Source organism: Pogoniulus pusillus, chromosome 7, assembly GCF_015220805.1.
Source record: "Pogoniulus pusillus isolate bPogPus1 chromosome 7, bPogPus1.pri, whole genome shotgun sequence".
Taxonomy (NCBI): domain Eukaryota; kingdom Metazoa; phylum Chordata; class Aves; order Piciformes; family Lybiidae; genus Pogoniulus; species Pogoniulus pusillus.
The window spans coordinates 40,735,389-40,761,337 of NC_087270.1; the positions used below are offsets into that span (position 1 = coordinate 40,735,389).

The 25,949-nt window shown below is 54.1% G+C and overlaps 1 protein-coding gene across 1 annotated transcript; it reads right to left on the minus strand.

The window, feature by feature from the left end:
* Positions 1–327: 327 nt before the first annotated feature.
* Positions 328–24,478, minus strand: FAM167A (family with sequence similarity 167 member A). Its single transcript, XM_064146690.1, has 3 exons — positions 24,045–24,478; positions 13,220–13,762; positions 328–2,355 (listed from the first exon to the last, which is right to left on the minus strand). The coding sequence occupies exons 2-3, from the start codon at positions 13,589–13,591 to the stop codon at positions 2,092–2,094; spliced, it is 636 nt and encodes a 211-aa protein (XP_064002760.1). The 5' UTR covers positions 13,592–13,762; positions 24,045–24,478; the 3' UTR covers positions 328–2,091.
* Positions 24,479–25,949: the final 1,471 nt, after the last annotated feature.

Here is a 25,949-nt window from a genome sequence, read left to right on the forward strand (position 1 = left end):
TGGTGGAGGCACCGTCCCTGGGGGTCTTCAAGAAAAGACTGGATGAGGCACTCAGTGCCATGGTCTAGTTGACTGGCTAGGGCTGGGTGATAGGTTGGACTGGATGATCTTTGAGGTCTCTTCCAACCTGGTTGATTCTATGATTCTATGATTCTATGAAAGTTTCAGGAGACAGAGGACTGAACTCTGCTCCAGAGTCCTCTGCCAGTCTCCAGCCCCATAGAATCATAGAATCATAGAATCAAGCAGGTTGGAAGAGACCTCCAAGCTCAGCCAGTCCAACCTAGCACCCAGCCCTGGCCAACCAACCAGACCATGGCACCATGTGGCTTATGAAGTCCTTTGTGGTGTTAATTTGTTCCTCCCATGGAGACCTGTGGAGGCAGATGAATGATTTGTCTTCTCTGCATTGATTTAACCTCTCTCTGGAAACCCCAAGTCTTGAAGCCTCACTGCATCTTCTCAGGCATGGCAGAGTGCCATCAGCTCATGGTTCACATCACATTTGGCAACACAGGCATGAGTCCAACACTCAACCTCCCCAGAGAGGTATCCTGCAGGCTCACAAGTACACACACAACAGCTTAGACACACACACACACAGAGCTCACAGACACAGTCAGGCACAGGCACGTTGACAGAGCCACACAACTTTCAGCTCCTGCTCCTCCCCAGGGCTTGGGCTGGTGCTGCCTGGTCCAAGTCAGATTCACTCAACCACAGGGCTCTCTGCTCAGACACGTGGCAGAGAGCAGAGCTGGGCTGGGGGGATGAGCTGGGAGACAGGACCACTCTGACACAGTCAGGAGGGGTGCTGGCACAGAAGGGAGAGTCTAGCTTTGGGTGTCAGGTGTCCAACGATTGCCATGGGTAGACCTCTTGAGTCCTTACCCTTGTTGGGCTACACCACAGGTGCCTCTCTGCCCTCTGTGCCATGTACAGGCAGATGTGCAGCTGTGTGCACTGAAAGGCAAGAAAATACAGCATCCATCTCACAGCCTGCCAGGCAGGGAGGGCATGCTGTGTGCTTGCCACGAGTCCAAAGCTCTTCACAGCAGCCTTGCTCCCTTTGAGAGTCACACTTCATGTTCATTACACTGAAGTTCCTCTTCTGCTCTTGAAATTCCTCTCTCTGATGGATGTGTTGCTACAGAGGCTCCAGGATTTGCTGGTGCTGCTGTTGGGGGAATATCAGCCTGGGGTGATAGATCTGAGGTGTCTTGGGGGGGTCAGCTACCTCCTTTGCCTTACTGCTTGTGGAGTTAACCAAGCAGTGTCTTGTGGTCACTGCTGACACCGACATCAGGACCGTGTATTGCTCTGAATGGAACTCCTAGGGCACACAGAGGACTTGGGAGCAGTTGGAGTCTCTATAGAAATGTGTCTATGATCTGTCCCTAATCTATACCACAGGCAAAATTAAGCTAGAGTACACTAGACTCAATGGAGCAAGTCAAACAGTGCATCTTCTGGCTGCTTCTTGGGGCTGCATCCTGTTTAACCCATGGTACCTCACTGATCATTTCCCTGCTGGGAGGGCTCCTTGCCAATGGCAATCAGCTTCCCCCTGAAACAACCCCATGGCTGCTGTGCTTGGGCCAGCAGGGGCTGAGGGCTGATGCCTGAGTAGGCACCAATGGAGAAGAGTGATCTGTTTTCTGAAGAGATGGCTCTAGCCTGGGCAGAGGTAAAGGGGGAGAGAAAAGGGATTTAGCTTTGATTTGTGACTGATCTATGACTCCCTCCTTTGATTTTTGAGCACCACCTACCACACTGGAGCTGGGTGCTCTTGGTTATTGCAGGAGGAAGCACAGGAGGAAGACCTTTGCACTTTGGGTGCACATGTTGGATCCAGATGCTCTTCACGCTTCCTCCACATCTCCTTGATGAGCATCTTTGGGCCATATCAGTGCCCAGCTCAGCTGTTCTACCCTGCCACCAACACCACCCGTGAGTTCCCTGTTTGCTGCTGTTCCCCTAGCTCCTCTTTGGCCTTGTATTCTTTTGCCCAGCCATCAGGCAGAGGGAGCCCTGGCACTGCACAGTCCCCTCTCTCCTTCCCCCCCCCAACTTCCCCTCCTGTTTCCCCGTCTAGCACAGTGAGAACCGGCGGGAGTTGATGTTCATCTTGGTGACTCCGATGAGCTTGAGTGGCGTGGAAAGGCTGAAGGAGTTCACAAGGGGGAAGTCACAGAAGAGGTCAGAGAGCTCGTCCCTCTCCTCCAGCTCGAAGGTGGCATCGTTGAGCATGCGCTGGTGCAGGTGGCAGGTCTGCTCTATCTTCAGCTTGTTGATGTCGCTGCGGAGGCGCATGAGCTGCCTGGCCAGCTGCTGGTCCTGCAGGCGCATCTCTGCCTGCAACACAAGACAGAGGGTGGGCACAGAGCAGGGCATCAGCAAGGGCACAACCAGCTGCTCCTGGTGCTGCTCCCTGCTGACTGGAAATGATGCTCACAGATCGTAGAATCAAGCAGGTTGGAAGAGAGCTCCAAGCTCAGACAGTCCAACCTAGCACCCAGCCCTCAACAAGCAACCAGACCATGGCACTAAGTGCCCCAGCCAGGCTTGGCTTCAACACCTCCAGCCACAGAGACTCCACCACCTCCCTGGGCAGCCCATTCCAGTGCCAATCACTCTCCTCTGTGTTCAACATTCTTCAGGCCACACCTTGAATGCTGTGTTCAGTTCAGTTCTGGGCTCCTCAATTCAAGAGAGATGTTGAGGTGCTGGAAGGTGTCCAGTGAAGGGCAACGAAGCTGGTGAGGGGCCTGGAGCACAGCCCTGTGAGGAGAGGCTGAGGGAGCTGGGGGTGTGCAGCCTGCAGCAGAGGAGGCTCAGGGCAGAGCTCATTGCTGTCTGCAGCTGTCTCCAGGGAGGCTGTAGCCAGGTGGGGTTGGGCTCTGCTGCCAGGCAAGCAGCAACAGAAGAAGGGGACAGAGTGTCAAGCTGTGCCAGGGGAGGTCTAGGCTGGATGTTGTTAGGAAGTTGTTGTCAGAGAGAGTGATTGGCATTGGAATGGGCTGCCCAGGGAGGTGGTGGAGTCTGTGTGCCTGGAGGTGTTGAAGCCAAGCCTGGCTGGGGCACTTAGTGCCATGGTCTGGTTGCTTGTTGAGGGCTGGGTGCTAGGTTGGACTGGATAAGCTTATTCGCCTGTGGGATAGTTGCCTGCTGCCCACACTGCTCCTGAGCCAGCCCAGGATGCCATTGGCTCTGCTGCCCACCTGGGCACTGCTGCCTCCTCTGCAGCTCCTCTCTCCCAGCACCCCCAGCTCCCTCTCTGCCTGGCTGCTCTCAGCCACACTGGCCCCAGCCTGTAGTGCTGCTTGGGGTTGTTGTGGCCAAAGTGTAGAACCCTGCACTTGGCCTTGTTCAGTCTCATCCCATTGGCCTCTGCCCACCCCTGCAGCCTGGCCATGTCCCTCTGCAGGGTTCTCCTAGTTGTAGAGAATGAGAAGGTCTCCTGTCAACTTTCTGTCCTCCAGTCCCCTCAGCTGCTCTTCACCAGACTCATGCTGCAGACCCTTCAAGAGGTTCAAAGCCCTCTTTTGTGTCATGCTGCAGACCCTTCAAGAGGTTCAATGCCCTCTTTTGTGCCCTTCAAGGTGCCAGACATTGGTGAGTTTGAGATGGAAAGCATCCATCTCAAAGGCATATTTTACTACTGGGCCAAAGTAAGAACTCTCCAAAGATGTCCCAGATCATAGCAGAATTTTTGTGCTTCAGCCACATTTAGGAGGAAGAGGATTCTGGAGGGCTTCATTTTAGAACTTGTAAAGCCTGAAGAGTGTGAAAAGCAAAGAGGCAAATAACAGCCTGGCCACTGCAGTCCTCGGGGCTGTCACCACACCATGCCTGTGGATGGCTTTACTTTCAGCACTGGAGAAGAACAGCCATACTGGACAGCACAAAGGCAAAAGAAAGGCAGGAGAAGGGAAGTGCTCCAGCCCAGCCCTTGGGGCAGTTCAGCACATGCTGAGTGCTGCAATTTGCTCCTCCACCTACACAGAGCCTCTCAGCACAAAAACGAGAGCAGGAGTCTGCATGCCTAAATAAATCATCTTCTCAGGGCCAGACTCCCAGCAGGTCCCAGCTGCCACTGGCTGGAGCTCAGTGGGCATATGTCACTGCTGCAAACCATGGCCAGAACTTGGTGTGCAGAATCAAGCCCTGGGACAGGTTGTGTGGGGTGAAAGACCAAGAACAGCAGATGCACAGGAAGACCTTTGCTTTGTCCTTTCTCTTCACTTCTGAATGTGAGGAATCATAGAATCAAGCAGGTTGGAAGAGACCTCCAAGCTCAGCCAGTCCAACCTAGCACCCAGCTCTGTCCAATCAACCAGATCATAAAATCATAGAGTCAAGCAGGTTGGAAGAGACCTCCAAGCTCAGCCAGTCCAACCTGGCACCCAGCCCTGCCCAATCCACCAGACCATGGCACTAAGTGCCCCATCCTGGCTTGGCTCCAACACCTCCAGGGACAGCTGAACCTGAACCAGAGCAGACTCTCAAGACACAGAGAGAAATTCCTTCTATCATTGCATTTTGTGTGGACTAAGAGAAATGCTTCAGGTTTAATAGATGACTTTAATTTGAACTTGGACACTCCTGGCCTAGCAACTCACCAGGCAACTAACCCATGCCCATTGTGTAGCAGCACAGGATCATAGAATGGCTTGACTTGGAAGGCAACTTTATAGGGCATCTAGTCCAACCCCTCTGCAGTGATCAGCAACAGAAGAAGGGGTCAGAGTGTCAAGTTGTGGCAGAAGAGGTCTAGGCTGGATGTGAGGAGGAAGTTGTTGTCAGAGAGAGTGATTGGCATTGGAATGGGCTGCCCAGGGAGGTGGTGGAGTCTGTGTGCCTGGAGGTGTTGAAGCCAAGCCTGGCTGGGGCACTTAGTGCCATGGTCTGGTTGCTTGTTGAGGGCTGGGTGCTAGGTTGGACTGTCTGAGCTTGGAGCTCTCTTCCAGACTGGTTGATTCTATGGTTCTATGGTCTGGTTGATTGGCCAGGGCTGGGTGCTAGGTTGGACTGGATGAGCTTGGAGGTTTTTTCCAGCCTGATTGATTCTATGATTCTAGGGTTTAGCTGATAGGACAGGGCTGGGTGCTAGGTTGGACTGGATGAGCTTGGAGATCTCTTCCAACTTGGTTGATTCTATAATTATATGATTCTATGTTCTTCAGCTAGTTCAGGTGGCTCAGAGCCTTCTCCAACCTTACTTGCAATGTTTACCAGGATGAGACTTCCACCACCCTCCACTGCAAACAGTTTCATCCTTCTGTCTAACCAATTTTCCCCTCTTTAAGTTTGAGGCCATCCCCCCTCATCCTGTCACAAGAGGCTGTGCTAAAAGATCATCCTCATCTTTTTTACACACCCCCCCCCCCCCCCCTTTAAGTAGAGAGAGGCTGCAAGAATGCCTCCCTGGAGCCTTCTCTTCTCCAGGCTGAACAACAGTCATGGCCAAAGGGAAGTTTGTGCATATCACTTTCCTGCCTCTACTGGTTCTGGCTGGGATGGGTTTAATTCCAGCATTGGGTGGTCCTGTACAAACTGCCTGTTGGGAAGAGTCCCCAGCATGTGCAGACTCCTGAAGCTCTGTTTGGCAGGGTGCTTGCTGCCTGCTACGTGCCAAGACCGTGCTGGGGCCACACTATTGAAACAACCCAGCCCAACCCTGCTGGTAGCTGCGATGAGGGTTGCACAGTGTGGGTGATGGAGCTGCACACCCTGCATTGTAAAACATGGGCTGGTTGACTTCTTCCCTGGATCAAAAACTCTCCACATGTGCCAGCTTTCAGTCTGTCACTGGGGATGGGTGAATCCTACACACACTGCACTGTCTTCTCCTGAAGGGCTGCATAGAGTGGGGGTGAATTCGCCCTAGAGCAGAGGACAGAGTGGCTGAGGCAGACTTCAACCCAGTTATGACAAGTGGATTATTTTTGTCTGAGCTTCAGAAAGCTGCCTGGGACACTCACCACCTCCTCAGGGCAAAGCTGGGTTGTGTGACCCTCTCATGGCTATTGTCTCTTGCATTAAATCAGGCCAGAAAGATTTGATTGCTTACTTAGAGTGACCTTATTCAAGGTGTGGGGAGTTGGTGTCCTGCCTGGCTGCCCCAAGCAGGATGCTGTCTGAGGGATGCTGCCCTTTCTGGCCTTGCCTTCCAGCTTGAATAAATATCAGAGAGTCAGAGAATGACAGGGTTTGGAAGAGACCTCTGGAGATCATCTGATCTAATCTCCTGCTAAAGCAGGTTCATCTGTACCAGGTTGCACAGGATCACGTCCAGATGAATTTCTAATCTCTGCAGAGAAGGAGACTCCACAACCTGTCTGGACAGCATGGCCCAGGGCTCTTGCACCCTCACAGGAAAGATATTTGTCTTTCTGTTTCAATTGAACCTCCTGTGTTCCAGTTTGTGCCCACTGCCCCTTGTCCTGTTGCTGGACACCACTCACAAGAGTCTGCTCCCACCCTTTTGATGTCTGCTCTTTGGATATGGATCAGCATGGATAAAATCCCCTCTCATTCCTCTCCTTCAGAATAAACAGATCCAAGTCTCTCAGCCTGTCATAGAACCACAGAATCACAGAATCATAGAATCAAGAAGGTTGGAAGTGACCTCCAAGATTGGCATTGGAATGGGCTGCCCAGGGAGGTGGTGGAGTCTGTGTGGCTGGAGGTGTTGAAGCCAAGCCTGGCTGGGGCATTTAGTGCCATGGTCTGGATGATTGGCCAGGGCTGGGTGCTAGGTTGGGCTGGCTGAGCTTGGAGCTCTCTTCCAACCTGCTTGATTCTATGATCCTGGCATTGCAACTAGATGACCTTTGAGGTCCCTTCCAGCCTAAACCATTCCATGATTCTAGAACCACATCCTGCTGTGAAACCTTCCTGATTGCTTTACTCTCACACCACAGGCACAAACAAGGAAAAACCCTGGCTGTGTTGAGACCACAGAATCATAGAGTCAAGCAGGCTGGAAGAGACTTCCAAGTTCATCCAGCCCAACCTAGCACCCAGCCCTATCCAGTCAACCAGACCATGGCACTAAGTGCCTCATGCAGGCTTTGCTTCAATACCTCCAGGGATGGCAACTCCACTACCTTCCTGGGCAGCCCATTCCAATGTCAATCACTTTCTGTGTAAATGACTCTATTTCACTTAAAGTCAGAGCTAAATTTGCTGGAGTGAGCATGGCAGAACTTTCCCCATAGAATCATAGAACCAAGCAGGTTGGAAGAGACCTCCAAGCTCATCCAGCCCAACCTAGCACCCAGCCCTGGCCAATCATAGAATCATAGAATCATAGAATCAACCAGGTTGGAAGAGACCTCCAAGATCATCCAGTCCAACCTAGCACCCAGCCCTAACCAATCAACCAGACCATGGCACTAAGTGCCTCATCCAAGCTTTGCTTGACCACCTCCAGGGACAGTGCTTGTTAATTCCTTGCAAGGGAACTGAATTTCACTCTTGAAGGGTAATGTGAAATGCAGCCTTTGTTTTCTTTCTGTTCCAGCATGCCATGGCCTCACTGTGGTCTTGCTGTTTTCTGGCAGCTCCTACCCAGCAACAGCACTTCCAACGTAGCTATTTGGCTGTGGTCAGTCAAATCCATGCCCTCTCTTTTTTGGGGGGGAAATTGCTCTAAATTACATGAGTCATGCCCAGAGCCAGCAGTATAATTAAGGGGCAGAAAAATGTAAAGCAAGGAGCAGTTGTGGTCTGGTTTGTCCTTTTTTCTTCTCCAATTTAGACTTCTAGGCTAAGCCTGGCTGGGGCACTTAGTGCCATGGTCTGGTTGATTGTTGAGGGCTGGGTGCTAGGTTGGGCTGGATGAGCTTGGAGCTCTCTTCCAGCCTGCTTGATTCCATGATTCTAAGGAGATCTCCCATGTCCCACCCTAGTTGGAAAACATCTCCCATGTGCCAGTCTGGTTGGATACTCTCTCCAGGAGGCTTTGGGGTTTGATTTGTTTGATTTCCCACCTGGCTGTTAGCCAAAGCTCTCCTTGGTTGGATTTGGTGGCGTTTGTTTGATTTTCACTCCTCCCCCTCCCACCCCCACAGCACCTGAGGTCAATTGAAGTCTCCTCCCACCCCAGCTGTGGCCATTTTGCCCTCCCTGCTCAGTGCCCTTTATAAGCAGAGCAGGAGGAGCCCAGCCCCAAGCTGGGCCCATTGTGGGCCAAGGGATCCTCTGCTGGCATCCCAGGTGAGTGCCCATGGGTGAGCACCGGGGTGTGGTGGAGGCTTTCAAAGGCCGGGGGGCCTGGCTGGCCCCCCGGCTAGCTAGGGCCACCTTATGACTACTGACCCACTGCAACATCCACCTTAGCTCACGGGTGCTGAGTCTGTGCTGTTATTGAGGCTGATTTTTCTGTAGGAGATTGGATCCTCAAAGGTTTTGCTCTGGGTTCTGCGATGGATGCAAAGATGGAGCAGGAGCACAAATCCTGATTCTATGATTCCTTGGGCATTTGGAGACTTGGGATTTATATGGAGAGCACTGGGAATTGGAGAGTGCATCACAGATTTTGATCTCAGATCTGGAGCTGAGATTCTCCAAGAGACTTTAGAATCATAGAACCAAGCAGGTTGGAAGAGACCTCCAAGCTCAGCCAGCCCAATCTAGCACCCAGCCCTCAACAAGCAACCAGACCATGGCACTAAGTGCCCCAGCCAGGCTTGGCTTCAACACCTCCAGCCACACAGACTCCACCACCTCCCTGGGCAGCCCATTCCAATGCCAATCACTCTCTCTGACAGGAACTTCCTAACAACATCCAGCCTAGACCTCCCCTGACACAGCTTGAGACTGTGTCCCCTTGTTCTGTTGCTGCTTGCCTGGCAGCAGAGCCCAACCCCACCTGGCTACAGCCTCCCTGCAGGCAGCTGCAGACAGCAATGAGCTCTGCCCTGAGCCTCCTCTGCTGCAGGCTGCACACCCCCAGCTCCCTCGGCCTCTCCTCACAGGGCTCTGCTCCAGAGCCCTCCCCAGCCTTGCTGCCCTGCTCCAAACACCTTCCAGCACCTCAACATCTCTCTGCAGTTGAGGAGCCCAGAAGTGGACACAGTAGATCAAGAACTGGCTGCAGGGCCGGGCCAGAGCGTGGTGGTGAATGGTGCCACATGCAGTTGGCAGCTGTCACTAGCACTGTCCCCCAAGAATCATGAGATCATAAACTCATTTAGGTAGGAGAAGACCTTTCAGAGTGTTGTGTTGCTGGTTGCCTGTCAGAACAGACCAACCCCCTGGGCAGTCCACTGCACCTAGTTGAAGCTGTCCCTGCTCACTGCAGAGGAATTGGACCAGGTGAGATTTAAAGGTCCCTTCCAACCCAAACTGCTCTATGATTGTGTCATCCTATTATATGAACCACAAGTGCTGTCCCAACCTCATGGGACCCTGTTGCAAGCATTGCTGCTGTCAGTGCAGTTTCAGATGCTGGTGGGATTCACAGCAAGAGGAAGCAAGCCATGTGCCATGAGTTGTTTCCAATCATGTTGCATCAGGAACAGTGTGGCCAGCAGGACAAGGGAGGTTATTCTGCCCCTGTACTCAGCACTGGTCAGGCCACACCTTGAGTACTGTGTCCAGTTCTGGGCCCCTCAATTCAAGAAGGATGTTGAGGTGCTGGAACATGTCCAGAGAAGGGCAACAAAGCTGGTGAGGGGCCTGGAGCACAAATCCTATGAGGAGAGGCTGAGGAAGCTGGGCCTGTTTAGCCTGGAGAAGAGGAGGCTCAGGGCTGATCTTATTACTGTCTACAACTACCTGAAGGGACATTGTAGCCAGGTGGGGGTTGGGCTCTTCTGCCAGGCAACCAGTAATAGAACAAGGGGACACAGTCTCAAGTTGTGCCAGGGTAGGTATAGGCTGGATGTTAGGAAGTTCTTCACAGAGAGAGTGATTGGCATTGGAATGGGCTGCCCAGGGAGGTGGTGGAGGCACCGTCCCTGGGGGTCTTCAAGAAAAGCCTGGATGAGGCACTTAGTGCCATGGTCTGGTTGATTGGTTAGGGCTAGGTGCTAGGTTGGACTGGATGAGCTTGGAGCTCTCTTCCAACCTGGTTGATTCTATGATTCTATGTAGGCCAAGTAACAAAGCTTTTCCATTCCAGTTAGGTGAAAGGATGAACTGGAAAGCGTGGTCTTGGTGTCTGCTTGCTCCTACACTTACAAAGAGCACTTGGAATCATCCTCCACTCCTGCAAACAGCTCCTCCAGCAGTCTGGCCTGACTTATTCACCTCATGTGAGCTACAAAAAGGTGAGCTGTACCCACACCTCCCGTGGGAATTATCTCTCCTGGACTGGTTGAGAGCTACTTGGGTCACTGCAAGCCAGCCCAGGCCAAATTTGTGCCAAACCCATGAGAGCAAGACACCACCTTGTGCTAGTTTGAAGCAAGCTGGAATGGTTTGGTAAAAGAACTAGATAATGGGCAGTGAAATGAAAACAATTTTGTCTCTTCTCTCACAGTCATGCTGAGAACTCTGGGAAGAAGAAGTAAACATTCTTCATTTTGTCTCTCACTCTGCCTTTGCCTTCAGACCTAGTCACATCTCCTTAGAATCACAGAATCAAGCAGGTTGGAAGAGACCTCCAAGATCATCCAGGCCAACCTAGCACCCAGCCCTGGCCAAGCAACCAGACCATGGCACTAAGTGCCCCAGCCAGGCTTGGCTTCAACACCTCCAGGGACGGTGCCTCCACCACCTCCCTGGGCAGCCCATTCCAATGCCAATCACTCTCTCTGTGAAGAACTTCTTCCTAACATCCAGCCTAGACCTACCCTGCCACAACTTGAGACTGTGTCCCCTTGTTCTATTGCTGGTTGCCTGGGAGAAGAGGCCACCCCCCACCTGGCTACAGTGCTCCTTAACCCCACTGCCACTAACCTTCCTTCTTAACCTCTTGGCTGCACCTCTCTTCTTCCTGGGAACTGGGGTAAGGTTGAGAGGGGCTGGAGAAGGTGTTGGGGTGGTTTGAGAGCCCCTCCTGGGGACTCAGGTTTCTGGGAGGGGAGTTGTGCTTCTGTATTGTCTACCCTTTGTATATTTCTGTTTATAACTGTATATATTGTAAATAGCTGCCTGTATATTGTGCTGCTTGTAAATAAATGGCTTCATTTATATTCCTGGAGTCCTTTCTGAGTTAGCTGGGGCAAAGACAAAGTGTGGGGGGGTGGGTAAGAGCCCATACCATCACACACCTACGTGATGAGTTTCTAATATCCCTGCCCTGCCTCTGCTTTCTCCTCCTAGCCTAGGTGTAGCTTTTTAATCACAGAAGCAGAGAATGGAAGGGGTGGAAGGCACCACAAGCCCTTATTCTGCCCCTGCACTCAACACCTTGAGTGCTGTGTCCAGTTCTGGGCTTCTCAATTCAAGAGAGATGTTGAGGTGCTGGAAGGTGTCCAGAGCAGGGCAGCAAGGCTGGGGAGGGGCCTGGAGCAGAGCCCTGTGAGGAGAGGCTGAGGGAGCTGGGGGTGTGCAGCCTGCAGCAGAGGAGGCTCAGGGCAGAGCTCATTACTGTCTGCAGCTGCCTGAAGGGAGGCTGTAGCCAGGTGGGGTTGGGCTCTGCTGCCAGGCAAGCGGCAACAGAACAAGGGGACACAGCCTCAAGCTGTGCCAGGGCAGGTCTAGGCTGGCTGTGAGGAGGAAGTTGTTGTGAGAGAGAGTGATTGGCATTGGAATGGGCTGCCCAGGGAGGTGGTGGAGTCCCTGACCCCAGAGGTGTTTAATAGGAAGCTGGATGGGGCATTGAGTGCCATGGGTAAGTTAGTGAGAAGGGTTAGGTGCTAGGTTGGACTTGGTGATCTCAGAGGTCTTTTCCAACCTGGTTAATTCTGTGAGGCTGTGTTAGAATGTCTGTCCTCATCTTTCTTATAGGCTGCCTTTCAAGAACTGAAATGCTGCAATAAGTTCTCCCCAGAGACTTCCCTTCTCCAGCTTGTGTGTCTTGTCATCCTCTCTGTCAAACTACCACTTCAGAGCTGCCAAAAATAAACACAGGTGCAAGATAGGACCCAAGGCTGGGAGAGGGTGACAGAAGTGTGAACTGGCTTCTGAGGAAGCAGGAGCCCACAGATGATAAACCTGTGTAAGGTGGATGAGGAGGGATCTGAGATAAGGTCCTAACCTTATGCATGGAATATTGTTTTTTAGCTGCTACAGGGTGAGAACAAGAGGTTCCCACAAGAGTTTGAAGCACTTGGGGTCACCATGGAAAAATGGTTTGGGGGAAGCAAACTATGTGTGCAGAGCAGGGCAGCAAGGCTGGAGAGGGGCCTGGAGCAGAGCCCTGTGAGGAGAGGCTGAGGGAGCTGGGGGTGTGCAGCCTGCAGAAGAGGAGGCTCAGGGAAGACCTCATTGCTGTCTGCAGAGAGGCTGTAGCCAGGTGGGGTTGGGCTCTGCTGCCAGGCAAGCAGCAAGAGAAGAAGGGGACAGAGTGTCAAGTTGTGGCAGGGGAGGTCTAGGTCTCTTCCATCTAGCAGGCTGGAAGAGAGCTCCAAGCTCAGCCAGTCCAACCTAGCACCCAGCCCTCAACAACCAACCAGACCATGGCACTAAGTGCCCCAGCCAGGCTTGGCTTCAACACCTCCAGCCACACAGACTTCACCACCTCCCTGGGCAGCCCATTCCAATGCCAATCACTCTCTCTGACAACAACTTCCTAACAACATCCAGCCTAGACCTCCCCTGCCACAGCTTGACACTGTGTCCTCTTCTTCCCTTGCTGCTTGCCTGGCAGCAGAGCCCAACCCCACCTGGCTACAGCCTCCCTGCAGGCAGCTGCAGGCAGCAATGAGCTCTGCCCTGAGCCTCCTCTGCTGCAGGCTGCACACCCCCAGCTCCCTCAGCCTCTCCTCACAGGGCTCTGCTCCAGGCCCCTCCCCAGCCTTGCTGCCCTTCTCCAGACACCTTCCAGCACCTCAACATCTCTCTTGAGTGGAGGATCCCAGAACTGGACACAGCACTCAAGCAGTGGCCTGAGCAGTGCTGAGCACAGGGGAAGTTTGGATTAAATATTAGGACAAAATTCTTTCCAGCCAGTGAAAGCCATGGAGAAGACAATGACTGATTGTTGCCTTTTCACCCAGGGCTGAAGGCAGGTAGGAACAAGGACCTGCTTGTTTCCTCAGATCTGCTTTTCCCTTTTTTTCTCTTTCCCCTTTTTACCTCTCAGGGGCAGGAAACCTCTTACCAGTTCCTTCCTGAGCCACGTCAAAGCCTCGTCGATGCTCTCAAAGCCTCCTATTCTGCCTGAGGTAACAGTTGTCCTGTCCTGGTTGGGACTCCCACTGAGATGCAGCTGGACCTTCCTCAAGGGGACAGTCTCCTCCATGGCCTTTTTGGCCTCAGTCACCTCCTCCTCTCCCGATGGCTGGGGGCTCTTCCATGCCTGCTCCTCCAGCTTCGCCTTCCACTCCAAGTAGGATGGGCGTCTGGTTTCCAGCCTCAGCTTCTCTGTCAATGCCTTGAGGCTCCTCAGGTGGTCATCAGGAGGAACAGCACCTCCAGAGCCAATGTCTGCGTTGCCAGGAGCCTCTTCTATTTGGATTTTGGGTAGAGACATTCTTCCCGGGAGTCCAATAGCATAGGAGGGTGCCACAACCTGCCAGGGATGGAGGAGTTAAAACCCTCAAGGCTGGATCAGCTCCGGCAGCTTGAGGAATGCAGCCCCTCAGAGAGCAGCTGTGGTGATGGCAGCTCCTGCTCAAACACTGCACCAGCCCTGGATGCACACCTGGAAGGAAAACAGAGGGTTGGTTCCCGGTCAGAGAAGGAAAAGGGAATGACAAGGGAGAAAGAGCTCTTGTTGCAGTGGAGGGAGCGAGGGCTTTGGGAAAGGCAGAGTACAAGGTGCTCCTAGGGTGTGTTGCTTTGCCTCAGCTATCTGGCTGCTTTTGGGACAGGAACAGACAGGTTCTGGCTTTTAAGGAAGCTCTGGTTACCTGCATCTCCAGTTTTAACTCAAGGGGCCAGGAAAGGGTTGCCAAGGATGCCAGGACTTGCTCACAGACCCCTCTGGGGCTCTATCACAAAACCTGAGGTCCTCTGGAGCCAGCAGTGGTTGCTGCTGGGGGTCAGGGTGTCTCTGCATGCCTGCTTTCTCATTCTCTGGCTGACAAACCTACACAGCATCATGGAATCATAGAATGCTTTGGGTGGGAAGAGACCTTTAAGGACCATTTATTCCTATCCCTATGGGCCAAGCTTCCACTCAGGTAAAACAGGACTAGGTGAAGTAAGAGAGCCCAAAGATCTCCAAGGGGTTTGAGCCAGAAGGAGAGCTGAGAAAAGTGGCTCCTTCATCACCACCACCACTCTGACAGCCCCTGCCCCTCCTCCCAGCTTTGCAGGTTAATTTTTGAGGTCTAGGTTTACTAGAGATGCCAATCCACAGCCAAAAGGTTCAGGTTCCTCCTGTCCAGCAAGCTCAAAGGCAGGACCATGGTCCTCAATCAAGTGTAGAAGTTGCTGGGGTGCTGGCATGATTAGGGCCCAGAGGACTGTGGTGACACTTGGGAGCTTTGGGACTTGTGGTTTCCAACCCTGCACATATCCAGGCTTCCCACTGGGAATGGTCCCAACAGTTCCTTTGAAAACACAATGGTGGAGGATTAGCAGAGAGAAGCTGGTAGGAAGCTCCCAGCTTCCCCTCCTGCCACTGCATGGGGGATTGCAGGAGCACAGGCTCACAGGATGTCAGGGGTTGGAAGGGACTCAATGAATCACAGGATAACAGAATTGCTTAGATTGGAAAAGAACTTCAAGCTCATTGAGTCCAATCATTAGTTTCACACTGACAAGTCCTTGACTAACCCAAATCCCTCAGCACAACATCTCATCACTATGAATCACTCTGGTTGGAAAGGAATTATAGAATCATAAAATCAAGCAGGTTGGGAGAGACCTCCAAGCTCATCCCACCCAACCTAGCACCCAGCCCTGGCCAATCAACCAGACCATGGCACTATGTGCCCCAGCCAGGCTTGGCTTCAACACCTCCAGGCACACAGACTCCACCACCTCCCTGGGCAGCCCATTCCAATGCCAATCACTCTCTCTGACAACAACTTCCTAACAACATCCAGCCTAGACCTCCCCTGCCACAACTTCAGACTGTGTCCCCTTGTTCTGTTGCTGCTTGCCTGGCAGCAGAGCCCAACCCCACCTGGCTCCCTTATCCTGCTGGCCACACTGTTCCTTATACAGCTCCCCTGCCACAGCAGGACCACAAAGTCTAGCTCAGGTCACACAGGAACACATCCAGACAGGCCTTGAAAGGCTCCAGAGAAGGAGACTCCACAGCCTCTCTGGGCAGCCTGTGCCAGGGCTCTGGGACCCTTACACTCAAGAAGTTCCCCCTTGTGCTGAGCTGGAACCTCCTGTGCTGCAGCTTCCATCCATTGCTCCTTGTCCCAAGGGAAGCTGTGCCCAAGCTGAGTTACTTAAATATGGGACTTAGGGGGTCAGAGAATCCAAACAACTCTGCAAGAGCCAAGCTCAGGCAGCTTTTGTATTCATTTGCCTGTAGGATCAGATAAGAGACTTTCTCAAGCTCTTGTGCTCCTCTGTGACTAAGCTAGGAATAGACCCAGAGCTCTCATCTAGACAGACAACAGAAAACACCTTGGCAGCTTGGCAGCATGACATCAAGCTAGCAGCAGGTGTTGATTTGTTGGAAGGTAGGAGAGCCCTGCAGAGGGACCTGGCCAGGCTGCATGGGTGGGCAGAGGCCAATGGGATGAGACTGAACAAAGCCAAGTGCAGGGTTCAGCACTTTGGCCACAACAACCCCAAGCAGCACTACAGGCTGGGGCCAGAGTGGCTGAGAGCAGCCAGGCAGAGAGGGAGCTGGGGGTGCTGGCAGAGAGGAGCTGCAGAGGAGGCAGCAGTGCCCAGGTGGGCAGCAGAGCCAATGGCATCCTGGGCTGGCTCAGGAGCAGTGTGGGCAGCAGGACAAGGGAGGTTCTTCTGCCCCTGTGCTCAGCACTGCTCAGGCCACCCCTGGAGTGCTGTGTCCAGTTCTGGGCTCCTCCATTCAAGAGAGATGTTGAGGTGCTGGAAGGTGTTTGGAGAAGGGCAGCAAGGCTGGGGAGGGGCCTGGAGCAGAGCCCTGTGAGGAGAGGCTGAGGGAGCTGGGGGGGGTGCAGCCTGCAGCAGGGGAGGCTCAGGGCAGAGCTCATTGCTGTCTGCAGCTGCCTGCAGGGAGGCTGTAGCCAGGTGGGGTTGGGCTCTGCTGCCAGGCAGCCAGGGACAGAAGAAGGGGACACAGTCTGGGGTTGTGCCAGGGGAGGTCTAGGCTGGATGTTGTTAGGAAGTTCCTGTCAGAGAGAGTGATTGGCATTGGAATGGGCTGCCCAGGGAGGTGGTGGAGTCTGTGTGGCTGGAGGTGTTGAAGCCAAGCCTGGCTGGGGCACTTAGTGCCATGGTCTGGTTGTTTGGCCAGGGCTGGGTGTTAGGTTGGGCTGGCTGAGCTTGGAGCTCTCTTCCAACCTGCTTGATCCTATTCTACCTTTGAGCAGGGACATAAGCAGCTTTTGAGCTGGATGCACTAAACCAGAGCAATAGGAGTTACTCAGCCATTCTTTCCCCTGCTGTTTCTGCCCACAAAGACGTGTGTAACTCTGAAATCCAGACCATAATTATGCCTCTCAAACCTTTTCAGTGAGGAGATTCAGTTTAAAATAAACACTAGGAGAGAGTCAGATGGATCCCTTAATTGTGTGCAGGCACATGAGCTGAAGGAGGAGTTGATAACACAGAGGCAGACAGTCTGGGGGTGGAGAATTAGTCATGGTGTGGTCTGGTTCCTGCTCCTATTTACGTTAAGGAGAGCGTTAGGGTGAGGGGGAGCAAACACAGACACTGTGGCAGGTTGAAGCCAACAGCTCTCATGCCTGGAGCAGCAGCAGCAGCAGTTTGCTTTCTTCCACTGAGGAAAAAGCTGGGTGCAAAGGAAAGCAAGAGGCCTGCCCTGTCACAGAGTCAGCTCCTGCAGCACCTCTTGCACAGAGCTGAGGGCATGGTGATGGTTTTCACTTGCCTCCAGCTGCAGCGTGCCAAAGTCAATAGAGGAAACCACTTAATGCCTTTAAAGACCTCACCTTGGAGCATTTCTTGCTGCTCTTCAAGGGGGTGGCCATGACAGGCAGCCCAATAGAACTTGCTGCAGCTCTGCACTGGGCTACTAAGTGCCATAGAACGTTTTAGGTTGGAAGGGACCTTTCAAAGGGCATCTGGTCCAACCACCCTGCAGCAAGCAAGGCCATCTTCATCCAGACCAGGTCACTAACCCCTAGCAAAGGTAACATCTTTGTTGTAAGGCTGACTTTTGTGAGTGATGACATTCCTGGTCATTGCAGAGGGGTTATAAGATAGGGTTCAAAGAGTGGTGATCGATGGTGCCAGGTCCAGCTGGAGAGCTGTGACCAGTGGAGTCTCCTAGGGATCAGGACTGGGTCCAGTCCTGTTCAACATCTTCATTGGTGACATTGATGAGGGCACAGGCAGACAGAGTCTGCTCAGCAGGTTTGCTGATGACACCAAGCTGGGAGGCTTGGCTGATCCAGCTGAAGGCTGTGCAGCCATCCAGAGAGACCTGCACAGACTGAGAGCTGGGCAAAGAGCAACCAGATGAGGTTCAACAAGGACAAGTGCAGAGTCCTGCACCTGAGGAGGAAGAATAAACTGCACCAGTACAGGCTGGGAGGTGACTGCTGGAGAGCAGCCCTGTGAAGAGGGAGCTGGGAGTGCTGGTGGAAAACATCCACGGCACAGCAATGTGCCCTTGTGGCCAAGAAGGCCAATGGGAACCTGGGGTGTATTAGGAGCAGTGTGCCCAGCAGATCAAGGGAGGTTCTCCTTCCCCTCTACTCTGCCCTGGTGAGACCTCATCTTCAGTGCTGCCTTCAGTTTTGAGCTCCCCAGTTTCAGAGGGACAGGGATCTGCTGGAGAGGGTCCAGTGGAGGGCTATGAGGATGATGAGGGGACTGGAGCACTGCCTGATGAGGAGAGGCTGAGAGACCTGGGGCTGTTTAGTCTGGAGAAGACTGAGAGGGGATTTAATCAATGTTCATAAGCATCTGAGGGCTGGGGGTCAGGATGGGGGGGACAGGCTCTGCTCACTGCTCCCTGGGATAGGACAAGCAGCAGTGGATGGAAGCTGCAGCACAGGAGGTTCCAGCTCAACACAAGGGAGAACTTCTTGAATGTAAGGGTCCCAGAGCCCTGGCACAGGCTGCCCAGAGAGGTTGTGGAGTCTCCTTCTCTGGAGCCTTTGCAGGCCTGTCTGGATGTGTTCCTGTGTGATCTGTGCTAGACTGTGTGGTCCTGCTGTGGCAGGGGGTTGGACTTGGTGATCTCCTTGGGTCCCTTCCAACTCCTGACATCCTGTGAGCCTGAGCCTGGGCAGTTTATGGCCTTCCAAAAGCACTTCTGTCCTTTCCATGCCTCGGTTTCACTCTCACTCAGTGGACAAGTCATGCAGCTGGCTTCCAGGAAATGAAGCTCTGAGGTTCTTCACAGATGTAAAGAACTAACCTTTAGTGCCCTCAGATCTCTCCATTCCATCTAGGTGCCCATGTTGTCATGGCAATGGCTGCACAGTCGCTGCCATAGAACCATGGAATGCTTTGGGTGGGAAGGAACCTTTAAAGGTCATCCAGCCCAACCCCTCTGCACTGAGCAGGGGCATCCTAAACTAGAGCAGGTGATCCCCATCCATCCTGACCTGCAATGTTTCCAGGGATGGGGCATCTGCTGCCTCTCTGGGAAACTTGTGCTGGTGTTTGAGCACTCCAGTCACAAACAATTCCTTCTTTATCTCTCCTCTGAATCTCTCCTCTTACCGTTTAAAACCATCACCCCTGGCCACGTCACCACAGGCTCCACTAAAAATAATTGTCCCCATTTTACTCAGAGGCCCTTTTTAAGTACTACAAGGCCACTATAAGGTCTCTCCAAAGCCTTTTCTTCTCCTGCCTGAACAACTCCAACTGTCTCAGCCTGTCCACACAGCAGAGGTGCTCCAACCCTCTGATCATTCTTGTGGCACTTGGTTTTGTGGGACGTGGATCCCTTGCTCCAAGGGCTTGCATAGGTGTCCCTGTGTGGGTCATGCAGACACTCCTTGATCCACAAAAGGAAAGCCCAGGGCAAACTCCACCTGCTAACATCAGCATCAAGCTCTGTATGCCCAGTGGTAGAGGATAACCCTGAGCCTGAAACGACAGGCTGAAGGAATGCTAAAGGTGGAGTGAGAGGTGGGGGGATGGTGCCTGGTGTGCCCTCCCTGGGCTAGGAGATGTGTCTGTGCTTTCCTTCTCCAGCAGCAGAAAGAGATGAAGTGGGGATGGTTGACTCCCTTGGAGGTCTGCAGTGGCTTGGCAGTGGGGCAGTGAAGAGGAGATGCTTGTGCAAGGGGGTTGCCATAGCAATGCAGTAAGAGAGGGCTCTGGCTGCTGCGTGGTGGTGGATAGAGGCTCCAGAGCATCCTCTGGGCAGCAGAAACACAGCAACCCTGGGCAGTGGGTGAGGGAAGCAGGGGCCCATACAGGTCAACACTGTAGCTCCTTTTCAGAGAGTCTGTACACCACTCACTCCTTTCCCCCTGCTAAAATGACCACACTCAGGAGGGGAGATGTTGTGCTGTGTGGGCTTCTTTACCATGAGGTCCTCTGCTGTGACCCTCCCCTCCGTGCAGCATGGCTGCATCCTGCAGCTCTTCAGAAGACTCCTGCAGAGAGCAAATCATTCCCTCAGCCAGCCCCCCAGCTCAGGGGAGAGCCAGGCCACTCTCCCAACCAGTCTCTCTCTGCAGCACCCAAAAACTGCCTCTCCAGTAAAATGATCTGGTTTCCAAATGCTTTTCTTGCCCATCCCAAACTAATCTTCAAGCTTCCTCCCCACAAAAGGAGAGTGGCTGAGAGCAGCCAGGCAGAGAGGGAGCTGGGGGTGCTGGCAGAGAGGAGCTGAAGAGGAGGCAGCAGTGCCCAGGTGGGCAGCAGAGCCAATGGCATCCTGGGCTGGCTCAGGAGCAGTGTGGGCAGCAGGACAAGGGAGGTTCTTGTGCCCCTGTGCTCAGCACTGCTCAGGACACCCCTTGAGTGCTGTGTCCAGTTCTGGGCTCCTCAGTTCAAGAGAGATGTTGAGGTGCTGGAAGGTGTTTGGAGCAGGGCAGCAAGGCTGGGGAGGGGCCTGGAGCAGAGCCCTGTGAGGAGAGGCTGAGGGAGCTGGGGGTGTGCAGCCTGCAGCAGAGGAGGCTCAGGGCAGAGCTCATTGCTGTCTGCAGCTGCCTGCAGGGAGGCTGTAGCCAGGTGGGGTTGGGCTCTGCTGCCAGGCAAGCAGCGACAGAAGAAGGGGACACAGTCTCAAGTTGTGGCAGGGCAGGTCTAGGCTGGATGTGAGGAGGAAGCTCCTGGCAGAGAGAGTGATTGGCATTGGAATGGGCTGCCCAGGGAGGTGGTGGAGTCTCTGTGCCTGGAGGTGTTGAAGCCAAGCCTGGCTGGGGCACTTAGTGCCATGGTCTGGTTGCTTGTTGAGGGCTGGGTGCTAGGTTGGGCTGGATAAGCTTCCAACCTGTTTGATTCTATGATTCAAAAGATGCAGTGCTGAGGGAACATGGTTTAGTACCAGACTTGGCAGAGGTGGTTGGACTTGAGGATCTTAAAGGTCTTTTCCAACCAAAATGATTCTGATTCTACATCTGGTGGCTTTACCTTCAGGTGTCCTTGCAGAGCTGTCCATGCTGGCTGTGGCTCTTTAGACACACACAGAGCAGACTTCCAGCCTTACACATGACAAGAGCCCAGGGAGGAGACCTCGTTTCTGTCCCTGGGCTGATCCAGCTTGCCATGGGCTTGCAGGGGTTCGGTGGTCACAAAGCCACACCACACAGTGGGCTGAGATTTGTGTACAGCACACAGCTTAATGGGCTCCTGAGCTATTCCTGTCCATTTACTGTCATGAATAAAACCCACAAGACTTCCCAGACAGCTGGAATGCTAAGGTCAGCATGGGGAAGCAGCCCCTCCTGCTGCTTTGGCCCTTCAGATGTGGACATGGCACAGTCACAGATACATGGGGAAAAGTGGGGCTTTCAATTCAGCCATGACCTGGAGCAGGGTGAGGGTTTGCCTTGGCACATCCTTCTGCCCAAATGACTTCCAGAAAGATCCTTAAACACAGCAGTGAAGAGAAGAGAGCAGCAGGGAGCTATAGAAAACCTGCCAGCCTGACCAGAGGAGCAGAGCAGAAGTGAAGAAGGGAGAGGGGCCCAGTTTGCACTCCTTGCCCTGAGGCACTTCTCCCTGGCTGATCTCCAGCCCCACTGGTAGGGTCAGAACCCATTTCAAGAAGTTAGACTGTACCTTCCTGCCTAGCTACATTTCATCCCTCCTGCATCCCCTGCACAAAGCTCCTTGCAAGGAAGCAGGGCTGAGAGTACTACCCTACCAGCTGCATTTGCAGCTCAGCTCAACTCCCCTCCATCAGCAGATTTCCAGCTGGTTTGTGGGAATCCTGCAGGAAGATGGATATTGAGAGATACTTGGCACCTCTGCAAACCAGTCTTCCAGTAAGAGGGAAGCTGGACAGGGGTCAAGCCTCTCAGCCCAGCAGCCAAGTCGAGGCATGATTACTTTGAGAGGGGAAGAGATTCAAGCAGCAGCAACAGAGGCGATGCTCTCGGTGATGACACTGCACCAACACAGCTCCATCACTCCACGGTGGCGTTAAGCTGATGGTTGGACTCAGTGATCTCAGAGATCTCTCCCAGGCCAAAACAATTCAAGCACTCTCTGATTCCCTCCACCTTAATCGTGCTCTGGTAAGGACTGCCGAGGTGAAACGAGCCATGAATTACGGGAAAAGAGTTGCTTCTCCATGCACTGCCCCAGGGGCTTAGCAGGTTTGGGGAGCCAGTCTTGGAAGTGGCTATGCCTAACCTGACCCCAGAGATGCCTCCAAAGGACCTGTGGCTTGGCAGAGCCACTTCTTTCCTTTATTTTCCCTGCTGGAAACCCGCAGCCGGGTTTCAGCGAGGAAAGAGCAGACGAAGCAAGCAGGGACCTCTGTGCTGGTGGAAGCAGGGTAAAGAGAAGGGCTGCGACGCCTTGGGAAGGAGCCAGGTCAGGCTAAGAAATGCTCCCTTCCCAGGAGACTAGCAGGAGGAGGTTATTCCCCCCTAAATGCAGCACGGAAGACAGAAGGGTGTGTTTTCAAGGGGGGGGAAAAAGGAAAAGCAAACCCCAAACAACCTCTTTTTGCTCTCCTGGGCTTCATTCTGCTCAGCACTGAGCTCCCCCCTGCAGAGGCAAGCTGCAGGGGCCAGCTCCCGTTCCAGACTCCGAGTTAAAGCGCTCGGGGGAGCGGGGACAGCCCCGCGGCGATGCCTTAATCCCCTTTCCACGCTGCCTGTCCCATCCAATTGCCTGCCGTGGTGCTGCCCCAGCAATGATCGCAGCACCTCCGTCCTCAGACCTGCTTCCCTCCCAGCGCTCCGCTCTTCAGCGTTATTTAAGGCGAGCTGCTTTAAACCAGCTCCTGACTCCCTTCCCTCCCCCCCGCCCCCGAAAGGCTGACTATTAATTAATTATTTCTGTTCCCCCTGCAGTGTCTCTGCTACGTTTTCCAAACACCTAATGGCTGCAGAGCTAATGCAAGCCTAGAGCCTGGGGGAAGCCAGGGAGAAGCCCAATCTCTTTTGCTCATACAGGTCCCCTTCATGAGGTGGCACCACTGCAATGGGCATTCAAAAGCAGAGGAGACCTAAGATGCAAATCACAGCGACAGCCTCAGCATGCTGAAATGATGGCTGGCAGGGGGAAAAAATAGATCCACAGCAGCCAAAACGGGCTCATTCCCACTGGGAAGTGGGGAGTCCAGGGGCTGAGCAGACAAAGCCAAAGGCAGCAGCTGGATGTAGCTTCTCTCTGGAAACAAGGCATTTGGTTTGCATCCATTTTAACCCCTTTCTGCTGAGGTCTCCCGTGTAGAAAAGCTCTGTAGGGCAGAGCAGTGCCAAATAATAGAGGAAAGCATCACAGGGAAATAGGAAGGGCTCTCCCTAGCCCCGTGTGGCTGCTCTTCGGGGCTGAGATGTCAGCCTGCGTGCACAGGGCAGGCTGCAGGACGCGGTCAGCGCGGGTGCAGCGCTGCGCACCGCACCGGGGCGTGCTGGCTGGGAGGGCATTTGGGCTGGCAGGGTGATTGTGGCCGTTAGCCCCAGGCTGTTGCGAGGGCTCTGAGGAAGTTCTGGGTGCTTTTGGGGGTTTTCTTTGGTGTGTTTGGTTGTTTTCTTCTCCTCCCCTCGCCTCGACGAGAGCTGCAAGGGCCAGACGTGAGCAGGTGGAACCTGCTCTGCTCAGCGCAGGAGTGCCTGCTTCACGAATCAAAGGTAGCTACGCCCTGCGAGGCCACCAAGCTTCATCCCATTATGTCTGCACTGCACAAGCTGACAAAGTGTCCCAGGGCTCTTGCAAATCTTGGGGAGGGGGCAGAGGGAGCAACAGGTGATCGTCCCAAAACCTGGCCAGACTCTTCCCCGTTACACCTTACCCAGAGCGCAGGAAAAATCCCCCTGAGGATGCCGAGGACCCTGACACCGCTGCCAGCCAGAGCAAAATCCTTAAGCCTCGTTGTAAAGGAGGATTCGAAACCCTGCCCTGATCTCCAGCCTGTCCCAAAGAACGGGGAGCCACCATGCCAGCCATCTGCGGGGGCTTTCAGCAAGGCAGGAGATGGTGGCTGGACCATGCCAGCCCCTGACCCCACGGCAGCAGGGGCGGCACATCAGCCCCCAGCGCTCAGCTCCGGGGTGCATCGAGGTCCCCACCTCGGCGCTCCCGAGGGACCCGATCCTCGCTGCTGCCCTTCGCACGGTGCCAGACAAGCCAGGGGGTCCCCTCTAGCGCTGTGCTTCTCTCGAAGGGCTTCCACCCCGAGGGCAGGGGTGTCCCCAGGGGGCCTGCGCTGCCCTCCAGCCCCAGCACGGCCAAGCCGACGAGAGCAACAAACTCACCGGGGGTCGAGTCAGCGGGAAGGGCGCACGGACATCTTGGCTGCCTCCTCCTGCCTTCTGCATCCAACTTGGTGTTTGCAGAGCGGTGCCACCAGTGCCTCCAGGAGACTGGCTCATCCTCCTCTCTGCCTTGCCTTAGAAACCTCTCTCTCTCGGTGGGGTTTTTCTTTATTTCTTTCTTTCTTTTATTTTATTTAAGGGACTTTTTTTTTCCCTCCTCCAGCGGTTGCGTCAGGCTTGTTGCCTGGAGACAGGCGAGCTATTCCAGTTCGAGCTTTTCAGTCCAGCTTTCCCCTCTCCCTCTCTCTCTCTTTCATTCATACCATCGAGCCCTGAACCTACCTCCCACCAAGCAATAACCCTGGAGAGACCTGAAAGGGAGGAGCTGCACAGCCTGGGTCCTAAACATCCTCCGACTCCAGCACCCAGCCGAAGGAGGAGGGATAGCGATGCCTTGGAAGGAGGTAGCAAGGATGAGGCGGTGCTGTCGAGGGCAGGGACCCAAAAAGGCTTTGGGCAGGGAACGCCTGAAGAGCTGATGTGCTCCCGAAGGAGCCTTCCTGACACGAACCGGGCTGCTCCCGTTGCACGCCATGGAAAGCTATCAGCCCTTCGCCAAGGAGCCTGGGGTTCTTCTGGCACTCGGGAGAGCTTTGGGATAACGTTTTCCAGACGCCACGGCTTTGCCCGAGGGTCAGCGTGTGAGTGTGGAGCGGAGTTTTGCAAGGCAGCATCAGCATCTCCAGGAAGCCCTGGGGTGGGTATCTCCGGGCACCGCGGCTGCTATTTGCTTGCGAGCGCGATCCACCTCTGGACAGAAACCAGCTCCGAAAGCAGCCTTTGCCTGGATGTTGTGCTGGGAAAGCGCCTGTGGCTCCCACGGATCCCCCAGAGGCGCTGGAAATCATTTTAACTGCTTCCAAGACGGTACAGATAGAGGCATGTGTCCCAGCTGCTGGTTGACTTGCGGCCAGAGGCAAAGGCAGGGGACAGGGAGAGTTTCGTTCCTTCACCAGGAGCTGAAAGTTAACCCCTAGAAGCCTGGGGACAGCTCTCAAGAGCATCCCACCCACCTGTCCCCGTGCGCGGCTGCCGCACCTCTGGCGGCTCATGGCCATTGGCTGTGTTCCTGAACCCGGTGGTGAGAGGGGTTAAGCGCTGCACATGGACACCTAACCTTCCACGTCCTGTCCTACGCTCAGCCTTTGTGAGAGAGCCTCCTCACAGCCTCCTTTTGGCTTTGTCACCCTTCCCTTCTCCCGTCTAAACCATCCCTCCTCTCCCCCAGCAGCAGCCAGGAGAGATTTACAACCCCTTCCTGAGTCCAACAAATCACATCACAGGGAGGGGATTTCCCACCCCTCTTCCAATGCCAAACAGGGTGGGAGTGCCCCAGGACCCCACTCCCACTCCCCAGTAATCTGCATGCTGTGTCTGTGCAGCAAGGAGCAGAGGGTGCCTTGCAAGACACAGCCATGCAGATTCAGTGAGGGAAGAGCATAGAATCAGAGAATCAGTGACTGTGGGAAGGGGCCACAAGGAGCAGCCAGTTCCAACTCCCCTGCCATGCCCAGGGACACCCTACCCTAGAGCAGGCTGCACACAGCCTCAGCCAGCCTAGCCTCAAACACCTCCAGCAATGGGGCCCCAACCACCTCCAGCCATGGGGCCTCAACCACCTCCCTGGGCAACCCATTCCAGCCTCTCACCACTCTCCTGCTCAACAACTTCCTCCTCACCTCCACTCTCACTCTCCCCACCTCCAGCTTTGCTCCATTCCCCCCACTCCTGGCACTACTCTGATGTCCTGACAAGTCCCTCCCCAGCTTTTTTGTAGCCCCCTTCAGATGCTGGAAGGCCACAAGAAGGTCACCTGGGAGCCTCCTCTGCTGCAGTCTGCACAGC

Coding starts and splice junctions, on each gene's coding strand:
- FAM167A (XM_064146690.1), bottom strand. CDS start 13,591: ATGTCTCTACCCAAAATCCAAATAGAAGAGGCTCCTGGCAACGCAGAC. Junction 2,356..13,219: donor CGTGGCTCAGGAAGGAACTG/GTAAGAGGTTTC, acceptor CTTGTGTTGCAG/GCAGAGATGCGCCTGCAGGA.